At 44.6% G+C, this 14,009-nt stretch overlaps 3 protein-coding genes and 1 pseudogene across 3 annotated transcripts in view; 1 reads left to right on the top strand and 3 right to left on the bottom strand.

The window, feature by feature from the left end:
• The window catches only part of LOC101128472 (histone H4), a 40,741-nt gene extending 27,435 nt beyond the window's left edge, over positions 1-13,306 (bottom strand). The window contains exon 1 of the mRNA XM_055390513.2: positions 12,932-13,306. Within this exon, the coding sequence (XP_055246488.1) occupies positions 12,932-13,260 (329 nt within the window). The 5' untranslated portion in view covers positions 13,261-13,306. The remainder of the gene's footprint in view (positions 1-12,931) is intronic.
• LOC134758653 (histone H2B type 1-M-like) lies at positions 5,183-6,282 on the bottom strand (annotated as a pseudogene).
• On the top strand, positions 6,465-8,331 carry LOC101127003 (histone H2A type 1). The gene has a single exon (XM_055390506.2). It carries the CDS (start codon positions 6,465-6,467, stop codon positions 6,855-6,857), a length of 393 nt encoding a protein of 130 aa, XP_055246481.1. The 3' UTR covers positions 6,858-8,331.
• On the bottom strand, positions 7,809-8,548 carry H1-5 (H1.5 linker histone, cluster member). Its single transcript, XM_063707404.1, has one exon. It carries the CDS (start codon positions 8,487-8,489, stop codon positions 7,809-7,811), a length of 681 nt encoding a protein of 226 aa, XP_063563474.1. The 5' UTR covers positions 8,490-8,548.
• Positions 13,307-14,009: the final 703 nt, after the last annotated feature.

The following is a 14,009-nucleotide window of genomic DNA, read 5'->3' on the forward strand; positions in this document are numbered from 1 at the left end:
TGTTATATGAAATATAAATTATGCTGTAATATTAACTGTAACTGCTATAGGAATTCAGAAAGGGTAAATATTCTGGAATGCATAATTTGGGAAAATTTTTTGGAAGAGCTATGACAAGGTTCAACCTTTATTCAAGAGTTATTACCTTTGTTCAAGAGTTATTACCTCTCAGAGCTATCTGAGGGTCAGGAATCTGGGAGCAGCTTAGCTGGATGGTTTTTACTCAGTGTCTGTCTCTCATGAGGTTTCAGTCAACGACTGTGATTACCTAAAAGCTTGACTGGGACTGTAGCTTCCAAGTTGCAAGAAGAGGTTCCCTTATGTCACTGTTGGCTAGAGGATTCATTTTCTTCCCACACGTCTCTAGAGGGCTACTCTTAATAAGGGCTGGCTTCCTTCCTCTAGAGTGAGTGATCCAAGAGTGATGGGCAATGATCAAGATGGAAATCTTTTATCTAATCTTGGAAGTGACATACCATCACTTCTGCCATATTCTGTTGACCAACCCTGGTGCAATGTGGAAAGGGCTACCCAAAGGTGCAAATATCAGATGCCATCTTTTAGGCTGTTTCCACAGTACACACTGAAAAATGTGTCTCTCAGCCCTTACAGGCATAATATAACCCGGGGAGTTTCAAATATACCAGATGCGGCCAGGTGCGGTGGCTCACGCCTGTAATACCAGCACTTTGGGAGGCCAAGGCAGGCGGATCACTTGAGGCCAGGAGTTCGAGACCAGCCTGGCCAACATAGTGAAACCCCATCTCTACTAAAAATACAAAAAAAAAAAAAAAGTTAGCTGGGCATGATGGTGGACGCTTGTAATTCCAGCTACTCGGGAGGCTGAGGCAGGAGAATTGCTTGAACCTGGGAGGCGGAGGTTGTTGTCAGCCAAGATTGGGCCACTGCACTCCAGCCTGGGCAACAGAGCAAGACTCCATCTCAAAAAAGAAATGTGTGCATATACCAGATACTCAGGCCCCTCTCATGATCAATTAAATCAGAATCTCTGCAGTAGGGTCTAGTTAATGGTATTTTTCCCCCACAAAGTTATACCAACGATTGGGACGTATGATTAAAGTTGAGGGCCATTAGGTGAAAGAAGAATGAGAAATTGGGAATATAAAACTGATATATAGGCCGGGCGTGGTGGCTCACACCTGCAATCCCAGCACTTTGGGAGGTCGAGGCAGGTGGACCAGCTGAGGTTGGAAGTTCTCAAGACCAGCCTGACCAACATGGAGAAGCCCTGTTTTGATTAAAAATACGAAATTAGCTGGGCGTGGTGGCGCTTGCCTATAATCCCAGCTACTTTGGAGGCTGAGGCAGGAGAATCGCTTGAACCCGGGAGGCAGAGGTTGCAATGAGCCAAGATTGCGCCATTGCACTTCAGCCTCGGCAACAAGAGCTAAACTCCATCTCAAACAAACAAACAACAACAACAAAAAAAAACAAAAAAAAAACTGATGTATAATTGAAAGGGCCATTTGATTATTACCTAATTATGTGGATAATGTACTACACAAGGAAATACGAGAGATTTCGCTGTCTTGCTCTGAGACAGGTAGAAATAAGAAGTTGCAGAACACTGAAATTCAGAAGTAGGGACGTGTATCACATGGTAGGCATGGCTTTAAATGTTTGAAACAGTCTTATTTGTCACAGGCCCATGTCTGTGGTGTTTCTGATGCTCCCAAACTGGACACAGATTCAAAATTCGTGATTCTCCCACCAGCATTTGTTTAGTTTAGGAAGCTGTGGGGAAAGAGTACTATTCTGGGGAAAAAAAGGCAACAGCTGAGAGTGAGAGACTTTGAGTTCCCATATCTTTAGGGTAGGGTCTGGCACTTATTTGGGATTCTTCATACCCTGACTCACCCTGGGAGGTTTTTCTTCCTTATGTCCTTTCTGAGAGGTTGAACAAAGAAGTAATGACACATGTGGAGTGCCTTGCATGTTGTCCCTTTAAAGTCCAGGATCAGGGGGTTAAGATGAGTACAGCTGGTCACACAAAACCCACAGCTTTCTACAGCTATTAAAAATTTGAAATATAGGACAATACTATCCAAAGATACTATAGTGTCATATAAGTTCCTACACATTCTTGAAGCTGCTTCCGCATTTCTGTTACTCCACTTCCAGCGACTTCTCTCCTTGTTCCCTCTGTTCCAGCCACATTGACCACTTTGCTGTTCCTTGACTAATACCAAGTATCTCTCCTTCCCACAAACACCTCAGGGCCTCTTTACTTATTCATTTTTTATTCTGCCTACAATCCCCAAAGGCCCACTCCCTCATCTCCTCATCTTTTTAAAAATTTCACCTTCTTGATGAACATTCTGTGATTATGTTATTTAAAATAAGAAATACAAAGCCTATCTTTCTTTTCTGCTTTATTTTCCTCCCCAACATTTAATATTATCTTACATCATAAAAGATATATATTTTTTGTTCCCTTATTAGAAAATAAACTGTGAGTGCATAACTTTTTGTCTGTTTAGTTCACTATAATATTTCTGGTCTAGAAGAGTTTCTGGCACACAGCATGTGCTCAAAAAGTATCTACTGAAAGTAAAAAAAGAACTGGAAAGCAGCACTGCATGGGCGGAGTTTTGTGATTCAGTTTGATAGATAGGCGAGGGTGCCCTAAGCCTTTCAAATGCTGAATAAATATATAAGATTCCTCTTTAATATATATGAAATATGTGTATAATCATAATTCACAAAGTATTCTCACTGATCCTTACAACGGTCACATGACTATGAATTGCTGTTATCTCCAACTTACAAATATAGAAGCTGGGTGTCAAAGAAACCAAAATCTTGACCTCCTGAAGTGGTCATTTGTTTTAGGAGTTGGTCTCCTAATTTCAACACTGAGTACCAGTGTTAAGTCCCATAAGCCAACCATAAAAGAGAAGACAGGTAATGTGGGTTAAAAATAGATTACCAAAAATTAGAAAAAAGAAAAAAATGGATTACAAAACAAAAATATTAAAGACAAATAGAAGACTATGTAGAAACAAATTGTATTTCTGAGATTATTGGTTCTAAAGGACCTGAAATTATAAAGATACAGGAAAGACAAGAAGGTCTCTGCTTGCTCATAGGCAGGGTGTATATGTGTGGGAATGGTTCAAATAGGAAGGAACTCTAGAGAAGCTTCAAGACAGAAAAACAATGCAAATTTTAAGACATAAAAAAGGTTTCAGGGGAAGTAAGACTTGGGATTGGCCTCCAAGTGTGGACAGAATTTGAATGGTGAACCAACAGTGACTACAGAAATGGAGGACAGCTATAAGAAACATTTCAGGGAATAATAATTGTACTTTGTGAGCCTAATATTATTTCATTCCTTGACTGTATCAGTAACAATACTAATTTCAGATTGAATAATGTGGGTGGATCTAGTAAAGCAATAGACTTCTTCGTTCTCTTTTTTTTTTTTTTTTTTTTTTAGTTGGAGTCTTGTTCTGTTGCCCAGGCTGGAGTAGAGTGGTGTCATCTTGGCCGACTGCAAACTCCACCTCCCAGGTTCAAGTGATTATCGTGCCTCAGCCTCCCGAGTTGCTGGGATTCCAGGCGCATGCCCACCAGGCCTGGCTAATGTTTTTGTATTTTTAGTAGAGACGAGGTTTCACCATGTTGGCCAGGCTGGTCTTGAACTCCTGACCTTAAGTGATCTGCCCACCTTGGCTTCCCAACAGGCTGGGATTACAGGCATGAGCCACAGCGTTGGCCTAGCAATAGACTTCTGTAAATGTTTCTAGCAACATTTTGGAAGTTGAAGAGAAGACAGTCACTGGCTTTGTCTGCAGACTTGGCTCCTTAACTGTCCTTGGCGCCTTAACTGTCCTTGGCTCTCTGAGCTCATAAATTCAGCCTAGATTTTGTGCTTTTCATTCACATAGGCCCTTCTAAGGCCTCCAGCTTTTTGATGAGAAAAGATTGACTAATACCTAGAAAAACAACAAAGGTGTTAGGTTTCATGATCCTGGTATCTGACAGTCTGTAGAACAATTGGGACTTGTATTTCCACACTGATTCCTGGAAAAGGCAAAATGGCTTTCCCAGCCTAAAAACTGGGAGACTGCACTTCTCTCTTGGAGAAAAGGCCTTCTCATGACTCTCCCACCTTCATATTTCAAAAAGATTGCCTTTTTGTTTAGAATTTCCCCCTTATTACAGAAAAAAACAGTAAGGAGAATATAGAGTGAGATGAAATGTGGAGCTGACTCAGAAAAGAAACTGACCTACATTCTAAACTCTTAACCAAGAAAAAATTTGATCATATTAAAATTATGGTAAACAAATGCCATTCCTTATAATGGTGAGACATTAAAGGTGAGGAAAACATGAAGCATAATCAATTTACATCTTAAATTAGAGGAACTTCATAGGACAGGTGTGAAAGTGGGGAGAAGCGTGGAGTACTTTGGTCTACTTAGGACAAATGTAAAAAAAAGTAATTAGTAGAAAAATTCCATCTGCCAGCATGGCATCTGGATTAGCAAGGAAGGATCCAAACCTCATTTCTAACTGGTGGAAAGAGGTAATATAAATTGGTTCTAATTTCTTTCCTTCCTCTTTCTCCATTTTAATCTCAACACCTTTAGGTCATTTTGTGCAAATTAGGCAAGAAAGCACATTCCCAGCATTCATGTTACAAAAGAAAAATTGAAAGAGAATGCCACCTGGATTACATGGTAGTTACTGAGTATCCTACCAGGTGGCCTGAAAAATGTGGTGTAACCTGCAAAACATCCAGTGATATTTCAGTAGAGGTTGATAGGACTTTTACTTTAAATACTTGGTTTTCTAGACAATAACTCAACAGGGGATTCTCGGTGTTGAAACTGAGCGTGGATAAGTGAAATTCGCACAATAAAACTCCCGTTTTGTGTATTTGACGTTTGTAACATAAAATACTTAGTAGCAGATAATATTGGAAATATCATAAGGCCACAATGTATCTTTTGCATAAATTAAGAAGCATTTATGAAAGGCTTTAGGTTAAAGCTAACTGAACATTTCAAAACTAGGGATAAACGAGCGTCAGTTCTATTTAGGAAGTGTGAATATCTCTGAAAAGAGTCCTTAGGGTGTGGGTCAGGAAGAACCTAGTGGAGTGTGAGTCAGGAAGAACCTAGTGGGGTTCCAAGTGGACGAACCAGCAAGGAGCTCACTTGGAGCTGGTGTGCTTGGTTACGGCCTTGGTGCTCTCGGACACAGCATGCGTGACAGGCGAACAGCCGTCTGGATCTCCCTGGAGGTGATGGTCGAACGCTTGTTGTAACGCGCCAGGCGGGAAGCCTCGCCCGCAATACGCTCGAAGATGGCATAACAAAGGTGTTCAAGATCCCCATTGCTTTGGACGAGATGCCGGTGTTGGTGGACCTGCTTCAGCAACTTGTACAAGTACACGGAGCAGCTCTCCTTGCGGCTGCGCTTTCGCTTCTTGCCTTAGTAATAGTCTTCTCGGAACCCTTTTTCGGGGCTGTGGCCGACTTGGTGGGGTCAGGCGTGTTGTAGTTTAACTGCAGAAAGGGTACAAGGAATAGGAAAAAGCGGCCGGGCGCGGCGTCGCACGCCTGTAATTCTAGTACTTTGGGAGGCGGAGGCGGGCGGATCACTTGAGGTCAGGAGTTCGAGAGCAGCCTGAACAACATGGCGAAACCATGACTCTTCAAACAAATGTAAAAAATTAGCTGGGCGTGTGATGCACTCCTGTAACCCCAGCTACTGGGGAGGCTCAGGGAGGAGGATTGCTTCGGCCAGGAAGGCGGAGGTTGCGGTGAGCCACGATCGCGCCACTGCTCTCCAACCTGGGCGGCAAAGCCAGACCCTGTCTCAAGGGGAAAAAAAAAAAAAAAGTCGCCGGGAGCGGTGGCTCACGCCTGTAATCCCAGCATTTTGGGAGGTTGAGGCAGGTGGCTCACCTGAGCTCAGGGGTTCGAGACCAGGATGACCAATATGGTGAAACCCCGTCTCTACTAAAAAATACAAAAATTAGCCGGGCTATGGTGGCTGGCGCTTGTAATCTCAGCTAGTCAGGAGGCCGAGGCAGGAGAATCACTTGAACCCAGGAGCGGACGTTGCAGCGACCGGAGATCGTACCACCGCACTCCAGCCCGGGCGAGAGGGAGACCCTGTCTTAAAAAAACAAAAAAAGAAGAAGAAGAAAAAGCTGTGTGTTGTAACGTCCTGTTCACGAATTCTTATGCAAATGAGGTGATTAATAAAATAGTGTGTAGGACTGGTGGCGATTCTAGATGACGTCATATACACGTTTGTCCAATCCAAAGAAGCATATTTCATAACAGCGATTCCATTGGTTGAAATAAAACTGTAATTTGAGCCAATGGCACAGCTTTATTTTCGCGCCCAGTATTGACTATAAGTAGTGGAGCTCTGGTGAACTTCTCTCAGCTGTTCTCAGTTCCTCCATTTGTCGTTTCTTCGTTATGTCGGGACGCGGAAAGCAGGGAGGCAAAGCTCGCGCCAAGGCCAAGACCCGCTCTTCTCGTGCCGGTCTCCAGTTCCCCGTGGGCCGAGTTCACCGACTGCTCCGCAAGGGCAACTATGCTGAGCGGGTCGGGGCCGGCGCGCCGGTGTACCTGGCGGCGGTGCTGGAGTACCTGACTGCCGAGATCCTGGAGCTGGCGGGCAACGCCGCCCGCGACAACAAGAAGACCCGCATTATCCCGCGCCACTTGCAGCTGGCCATCCGCAACGACGAGGAGCTCAACAAGCTGCTGGGCAAAGTAACCATCGCTCAGGGTGGTGTCCTGCCCAACATCCAGGCTGTGCTACTGCCCAAGAAGACCGAGAGTCACCACAAGGCCAAAGGCAAATAATGTCTCCATAGAATCACTTTCCAATACAACGGCTCTTTTCAGAGCCACCTACTATTTCTGCGGGAGAGCTGGGCCACTGGTTAAACATTTGGAACGTTTGTTATGAAAAGATAAAGCATTTTTCATCCAGAGCCAGGCTCAGTGGCTCACACCTGTAATCCCAGCACTTTTGGAAGCTGAGGCGGGAAGATCGCTGGAGCTCATGAATTCGAGATCTGCCTGGGCATCATAGCGGATACAAAAATTAGCCGATCGGGGTGGTGCACGCCTTTAGTCCTAGCACTTCACAGAGGCTGAAGTGGGACGATCGCTTGAGCCGGGGAGGCTGAGGCTGCATGCAGTGAGCCGAGACCACGCCACTGCACGCCAGCCTGGGTGACAGAGCGAGAACCTGACTTAAGGAAAAAAAAATAATCCAGTACAGAATGACACGGTCATGTAAAATTGGCATGTAATAGAGACCCCATCTTAAAACTTGCTACTATATTGTCTTGTGCGTTGATAGCATGTTATATTAATGCCGAACACATTAGTGACGCCGAAGTAGCTGGCGCCTAAATGGCTTAAACGCGGAAAAACCACATACAGATGATGGAACAAAAACTGGCCAATCAGATTATAGAGCGGGCTTTTTAAAATGTAAGAAGCTTCTTTGTAGCTAGGCGTCAGACAAAAAGCTTGACACCAACTTATCGAAAACCAACGGCTGGAATTCATATTCTAATAACAGACTGCATGGGTAAACTACGTGGGGAGTCCAACCAACACCCTGGACTCTTGCTTGCCTTGCGTTACTCGATTAGGGTTGAGGGAGAACTGCCCGAGATTTTTCGAATGCAAGGAATCTTGCTGCCTGATCTAACATGTTGTGCACAGCCATTTTTTAGAGATCTCTGGGTGGCTCTGAAAAGAGCCTTTGGGGCTTTGTTGCGGTTTTCACACGCCAGCTTCCTACTTCTTTTTGGCAGCCGCCTTCTTGGCCTTTGCAGCTTTAGGTTTTGCTGCTTTGGGCTTAGCGGCTTTGGGCTTTGCCGCCTTCGGCTTAACTGCCTTGGGCTTGGCAGGACTCTTGGTTGCCTTTTTCGGTTTGGCAGCGGCCTTGGCCTTTTTGGGGCTCTTCGCCACCTTTTTGACGCCAGCCGCCGCGGGCTTCTTCGCCTTCTTCGGAGTCTTCTTCACTGCCTTTTTCGCCCCTGCAGCCTTCTTGGCCTTCTTAGGCGTGGCCCCCGCGGGCTTCTTAGCTTTAGCGGCGCCTGCCTTCTTGGCTTTGGGCTTGGCTTCCCCGGAGGCCGCCTTCTTGTTGAGTTTAAAGGAGCCAGAAGCACCAGTGCCCTTGGTCTGCACCAGGGTGCCCTTGCTCACCAAGCTCTTGAGGCCCAGCTTAATGCGGCTGTTATTCTTCTCCACGTCGTAGCCACCGGCCGCTAAGGCCTTCTTAAGGGCTGCCAAAGAAAGGCCATTGCGCTCCTTAGAAGCAGCCACAGCCTTGGTGATCAGCTCTGAGACTGGGGGCCCCGTCGCTTTGCGCTTAGCAGCGCCGGCGCCGGCAGCCTTCTTAGTTGCTTTCTTCTTAGCCGGGGATTTCTCCACCGGCGCTGGGGTGGCTGTCTCGGCAGGAGCGGTTTCTGACATTGTGGCAAGAAACTGCTAGAAGAGAATAAGCTCGAAATCTAAAGAGCAGGTTTTGCATTGCTGCTATGCTCGGGCCCCGGGCTTATATAAGCCGGCGCTGCCCTGTGATTGGTGGAGCGTCCAATCCGCCGCCCTCTGGCCGCCGCCGCTCGCAGTTGGACTCCCAAATTGTGTTTGTTAGTCCTCAAAATTTGATTAAATGCTTAAAACAATGGTACAGAATTTGGCACTTTGAAGCTCCAAAGGAGGAAAACAGCCTCCAGGTTCACATACTTGTTTGTGTTTTCAAGAATCTTGTGCAATTGATGAAAGATATTTTTAAAAATCCCTTCAGCTTTTCATAAGAATCCATTGGGCTGAGGGCATCATGTTAGTTAGTAGCGTGTCGCGATAAATTTCTACTAAGTATCCGGTGAAAGTTATTTCTAAAAATTTGCCCATGAGTTCATGCTTTGATTTTTGCAAGAGAAAAGACACTGGGTTCCTTGATTTGGGCATGAACTTTGTTTCTAACTGTAGCAAGTAACACAGGCACAGGACAGCTGGTTGCCTACAGCCCCAACTTAACCACATAGACTTGACTTTACAAACTGGTTCTGTGTCCTAGGAGTTTCCATGTGCTGATGTCTTTACAGAATGGGATTTTGCAGCTTGGAAGAGTTCCACAGTCAGAGTGACTTCTGCATTGCAGCACCAGTAATACAAATCGCTTTGACTTAAGGATCTAACTACTCAGATTCACATTCAAACTTAAATGTGTTATGTTTTCTAATTAGAGTGTTTTCTCTTTTTAGTTCCTGGGCAAATCCATTAAAAAGGGGAAGAAAAATACTATAGATAATTCAGTTTAGAGAAAACTCAAACTTGTGGAAAATTATTCAGGAGCTCCCAGTGATCCTCAAATGCACAAACTGTTTAGGTGGCCCAGGACACTGTCAGGTTTTCGAAATGTTCTCACTGCTCCCCCTGAATCTCCACCCACATTTAACAAGCTGCACCATCAGGAATACTCTCTTCTATGAGCAGCCAGGATATATCAATATGGGTATTTTTGTGTGTTTTAGCGCTAATATTTTAGAAGAATATCTGGCTATTGACTGTGAAAAGGTTGGATTGGATATTGAGCGACTTCACGTTATAGAGGTTCAGAGGAACTCAGCAAAACATAGGCAAATACACTGAGGTTGAAATAAATGAAGTTTACGATTTATGGGAGGTGGAGGGGATTGGACAGGATGCCTGGATGATAAAAATGATCAAATGATGATTTGGATTCCTAATGAAATCAACAGTCACTTATTTCTCACTCTTGAAATGCTGTGCAAGAAAATTTAAAGTAGCCAACGCACTTCATCTTCTAAGAACTCCTGGAGAAGTTGGCAGACTATGGCCAAATCTGGACAATGGCTTTTTTCCGTATGGCCCTCAAGCTAAGAAGTGTCTTTATGTTTTAAAAGTATTGTTTAAAAAAAAACAAAAACAAAGGCTGGGCACGGTGGTTCATGTCTGTAATCTCAGCACTTGGGGACACTGGGATAGGTGGGTTGCTTGGGCTCAGGAGTTGGAGACCAGCTTGGGCAACTTGGTAAAACCCCATCTTTACTAAAAATACAAAACATTTTGCTGGATGTGGTGGCACATGCCTGTAGTCTCAGCTACTCGGGAGGCTAAGGTGGGAGGATCACTTGAATTCAGGGTGTCAAGGCTGCAGTGAGCAGTGATAGCAGCACTGCACTCCAGCCAGGGCAATGGAGCAAGATCCTGTCTCGAAAAAGCAAACTAACTAAAAACTAAAGAGTGTGTGACAGAGACTATATATGGCCTTTAAACCCTAAGCTATTTATTATCTAGCCCTTTTACTGTGTTATAAATTTCTCCACAGAGACACAGATATTGTATAGGCCTCTTACCAAACAATGCAAATTGAGAACTAAAGAAAAGGAGATCTTCACGAGCAAATGTTCTAACCAAGCACTTTCCACTGTTCCAAACACAAAACTTAGAAGGTCCAGGAGAAAAAAACCCCAAAACTCCATGTGTAATGGAGCCAGGGTATAACAATAAGAGCTGACACTCATTCAGCATTTACTACCTGCCAGGAAGTAATCTTAAATATGTTCTACAGGCTTCTATTAATTTGCTACATTTACAGCTATACAAGATGAGGCCCAGATAGAGAATTAATAACTTGTCAAAGGTTATACAGCTATGAAGTGGCAGCTCTAAATTTTAAACCTAGAAACATGGCCTCAGCTCTATTATGGAGGGAAAATCCTTGAAGAGGTGAGAAGAGAACTATCTTCAAAGCTTGGAAGAGGCAGTGTCAAGTTGTTCCTACACCTAGCAAACAGCCACTAAAAGAGCTCAAGTTAATTGTGGGAAGAGGCTTCTGGCCCCATGGATCAAAAGTGTTTTTTTGTTGTTGTTTTTCTGAATCGAATCTTAAGTTTCCAAAAACTTTATACCCGTATCCAACCCTTTGAATGTGAGGACTTTTTTGCTCATCTGTGATGGTGGATATCACAAAAATTATGTACAGACTTTTCTTCTTTCTTTCCCTTCCTTCCTTTTTTTTTTTTTTCTTTTTATTTTTTTGAGACAGAGTCTCACTCTGTCACCAGGACTGGAGTGCAGTAGCGTGATCTCGGCTCACTGCAACCTCAGCCTCCCAAGGAGCTGGGACTACAGGCGCCTGCCACTATGCCCAGCTAATTTTTTGTGTTTTTAGTAGAGACGTGGCTTCACCATGTTGGCCAGGCTGGTCTGGAACTCCTGACCTCGTGATTCGCCCGCATCGGCCTCCCAAAATGCGAAGTGCTGGGATTACAAATGTGAGCCACTGCGCCCTTCCTTTTTCCTTCCTTCCTTCCTTTGTTTTCTTTCGCCAGCTATCTTTAGTGATCCTGTATTTTAAGTGTGGCCCAAGACAATTCTTCTTCCAACGTGGCCCAGGGAAGACAAAAGATTGGACACCGCTGCACCAGTTGCTGGGATACATGCCTCTTTGCAAGAGTGAATCCAATATGAGAAGGGAAGGCACAGATACGAGGCTAAGCTGGCTGAGAGCACTAGGGAGAAAAATTGCCTTCACATCTCTGCCAGATATCTCCTAGGTCAAGATGTGTGCTTCAAAAAGTTTAAGAGCAAAATGAGGTCATGATAGTCACATATGTAGAGCACATGAGGAAACTCTAAACAGCTGGAAATAATGGAAAAGTTTGGTTAGAAACCAGGAAGAGCTTTAAAATACTACTTGAAGTTTAATACCCAGACTGATTCTCTCTGAAAAAAAAAAGAAAGAAAAAATCTCATGAAAATCCAACTCCACAATCTATGACAAGCATATGGTGAAATGACAGGAAAATATTTTTTAAGGTCCACTTAGAGCTAGAAGTTCATTTCACAGATGACAGCATGCAGTAGGTTAAAGTATCCCTCTTCAGAGGCCCACTACCTAACACATGGCTTGCTAAACATTACATTGAAACAGAACAAAAGTGTCGAGCTTTTTGTCAAAACTGTTACTTGCATGGGGTACAATGGCAACTTTGTTACGTGCATATGCTCCAAGGTGGTCAAGTTACATGGGCTATACAAGAGCTAAATAGCTTACATTGTACCAATTAAGTAATTTATCATTCATTCTTTCCTCCCTTCTGAGTCCTTATTGTCTATTGTTCCACTCTCATGTGTGCAGTTTTTAGAGCCTCTGTTTTTTGTTTTTTGTATTTTTGAGGCGGAGTCTCGCTCTGTAGCCCAGGCTGGAGGGCAGTGGCGCGATCTCGGCTCACTGCAACCTCTGCCTGCCAGGTTCAAGCGATCCTCCTGCCTCAGCCTCCCGAGTAGAAGGGACTACAGGCGCGTGCCACCACGGCCGGCAGTCTTTTTTTTTACTGGACACGGGGGTTTCACCGTGTTAGCCAGGATGGTCTTGATCTCCTGACCTTGTGATCCGCCTGCCTCGGCCTCACAAGAGCCTGTGGACACTCATTGTGCTACTTGTTCCCTTCAGTAGGGGCAGGTAGATACGCAGGAGACACATTCCTCCAGGATAAAAACAGGAATACTTTTCAAAACTAAACTTCATCTGTAGAATTGACCCTATGACATGTCTTTGAGTGATAATCCTTATCAGTAGGAGCAGGTTCTGTATGTGAAATTGATTTAGCATACCAACAGCATGTGACCTGACTCCTGCATTATAGTGTGTTGAGCCACTACCACGTTTTGTCCACAGCTTGTATTTAACATGGAGCTAAGACACGTCTCAAAAGCTACAGCTTCCTTTTGGTGACAATTGAGGGGCTCTGAAAAGAGCCTTTTGGGGTTGGACAGACTTCTTGGGCTGATAGGAAAATATTTATGCCCTCTCCCCTCGGATGCGGCGCGCAAGCTGGATGTCTTTAGGCATAATAGTGACGCGCTTGGCGTGAATGGCGCACAGGTTGGTATCCTCAAATAGCCCCACCAGGTAGGCCTCGCAAGCCTCCTGCAGCGCCATCACCGCCGAGCTCTGGAAGCGCAGATCGGTCTTAAAGTCCTGTGCGATCTCCCGGACCAAGCGCTGAAAAGGTAGCTTCCGGATTAGCAGCTCGGTCGACTTCTGGTAGCGGCGGATCTCGCGCAGGGCCACGGTGCCGGGGCGGTAGCGGTGGGGCTTCTTGACACCACCGGTGGCCGGAGCGCTCTTGCGAGCCGCCTTGGTGGCCAGCTGCTTGCGCGGCGCTTTGCCGCCGGTGGACTTGCGAGCTGTTTGCTTTGTTCGTGCCATGGCTAAGTAGACCTACCTACTCAACACAAATGAGAGAAAAAAAACTGATCATCCCGGTATTTATAGCTGCCCTCACGTTCTGATTGGACAGTAGACTGTGCCATGCCACGTCTCATACACGGAATTGGCTCCCAGTTTAATCTGCTAGTGAAAGGGAGACATTCCGCCTCTGTTTTGGGTCAAGAAACGTAAAATGGTTTTGCTAGCTAAAGAAAAACAAAAACAGAAACAAAAAAAAATCCCCCAAAAGTCTAGGATTTTTCATGCATCAAAATCCTGTTTAAATATAAGCTTGATAAATCTAAACTTGCCTTGCACTATTTTAATTACGAGGTGTCGTTACTGATTTGACAAAAAGTTAAAGAAAGTGAAGGAAAAGTGAAACTAGAGTAAATCTGTAAATGGAGGCATTGAAGGGGATATGAAATTCGAGCGTTGTGGTATGCCAGTATTTCTCAAATTTAAACGTACGTGATGTTTTAGAAGTTGGCCGACTTTTTCTGTAAAGGGCGATATTAAAGCATTTTGGGCTTTGCGGACCACAGTGTCATAGTTACACAGCCCTCGCATTTGTAGCGGTAAAGTAATCGATACAAGATAAATGAGACCGGCTGTTTCACTATGACTTTTGCAAAAACCAGAGAGGCGTTATAGATTTGGCCGTGTATCAGAGAAGCCGGCACTTTTAACCACTAAGTAATGCTGAAAGGGGCACCGAACCTCAAACTTCAGCGACTGCTTATATGGAA

The sequence above is a fragment of the Gorilla gorilla genome, chromosome 5, assembly GCF_029281585.2.
Source record: "Gorilla gorilla gorilla isolate KB3781 chromosome 5, NHGRI_mGorGor1-v2.1_pri, whole genome shotgun sequence".
Classification (NCBI taxonomy): domain Eukaryota; kingdom Metazoa; phylum Chordata; class Mammalia; order Primates; family Hominidae; genus Gorilla; species Gorilla gorilla.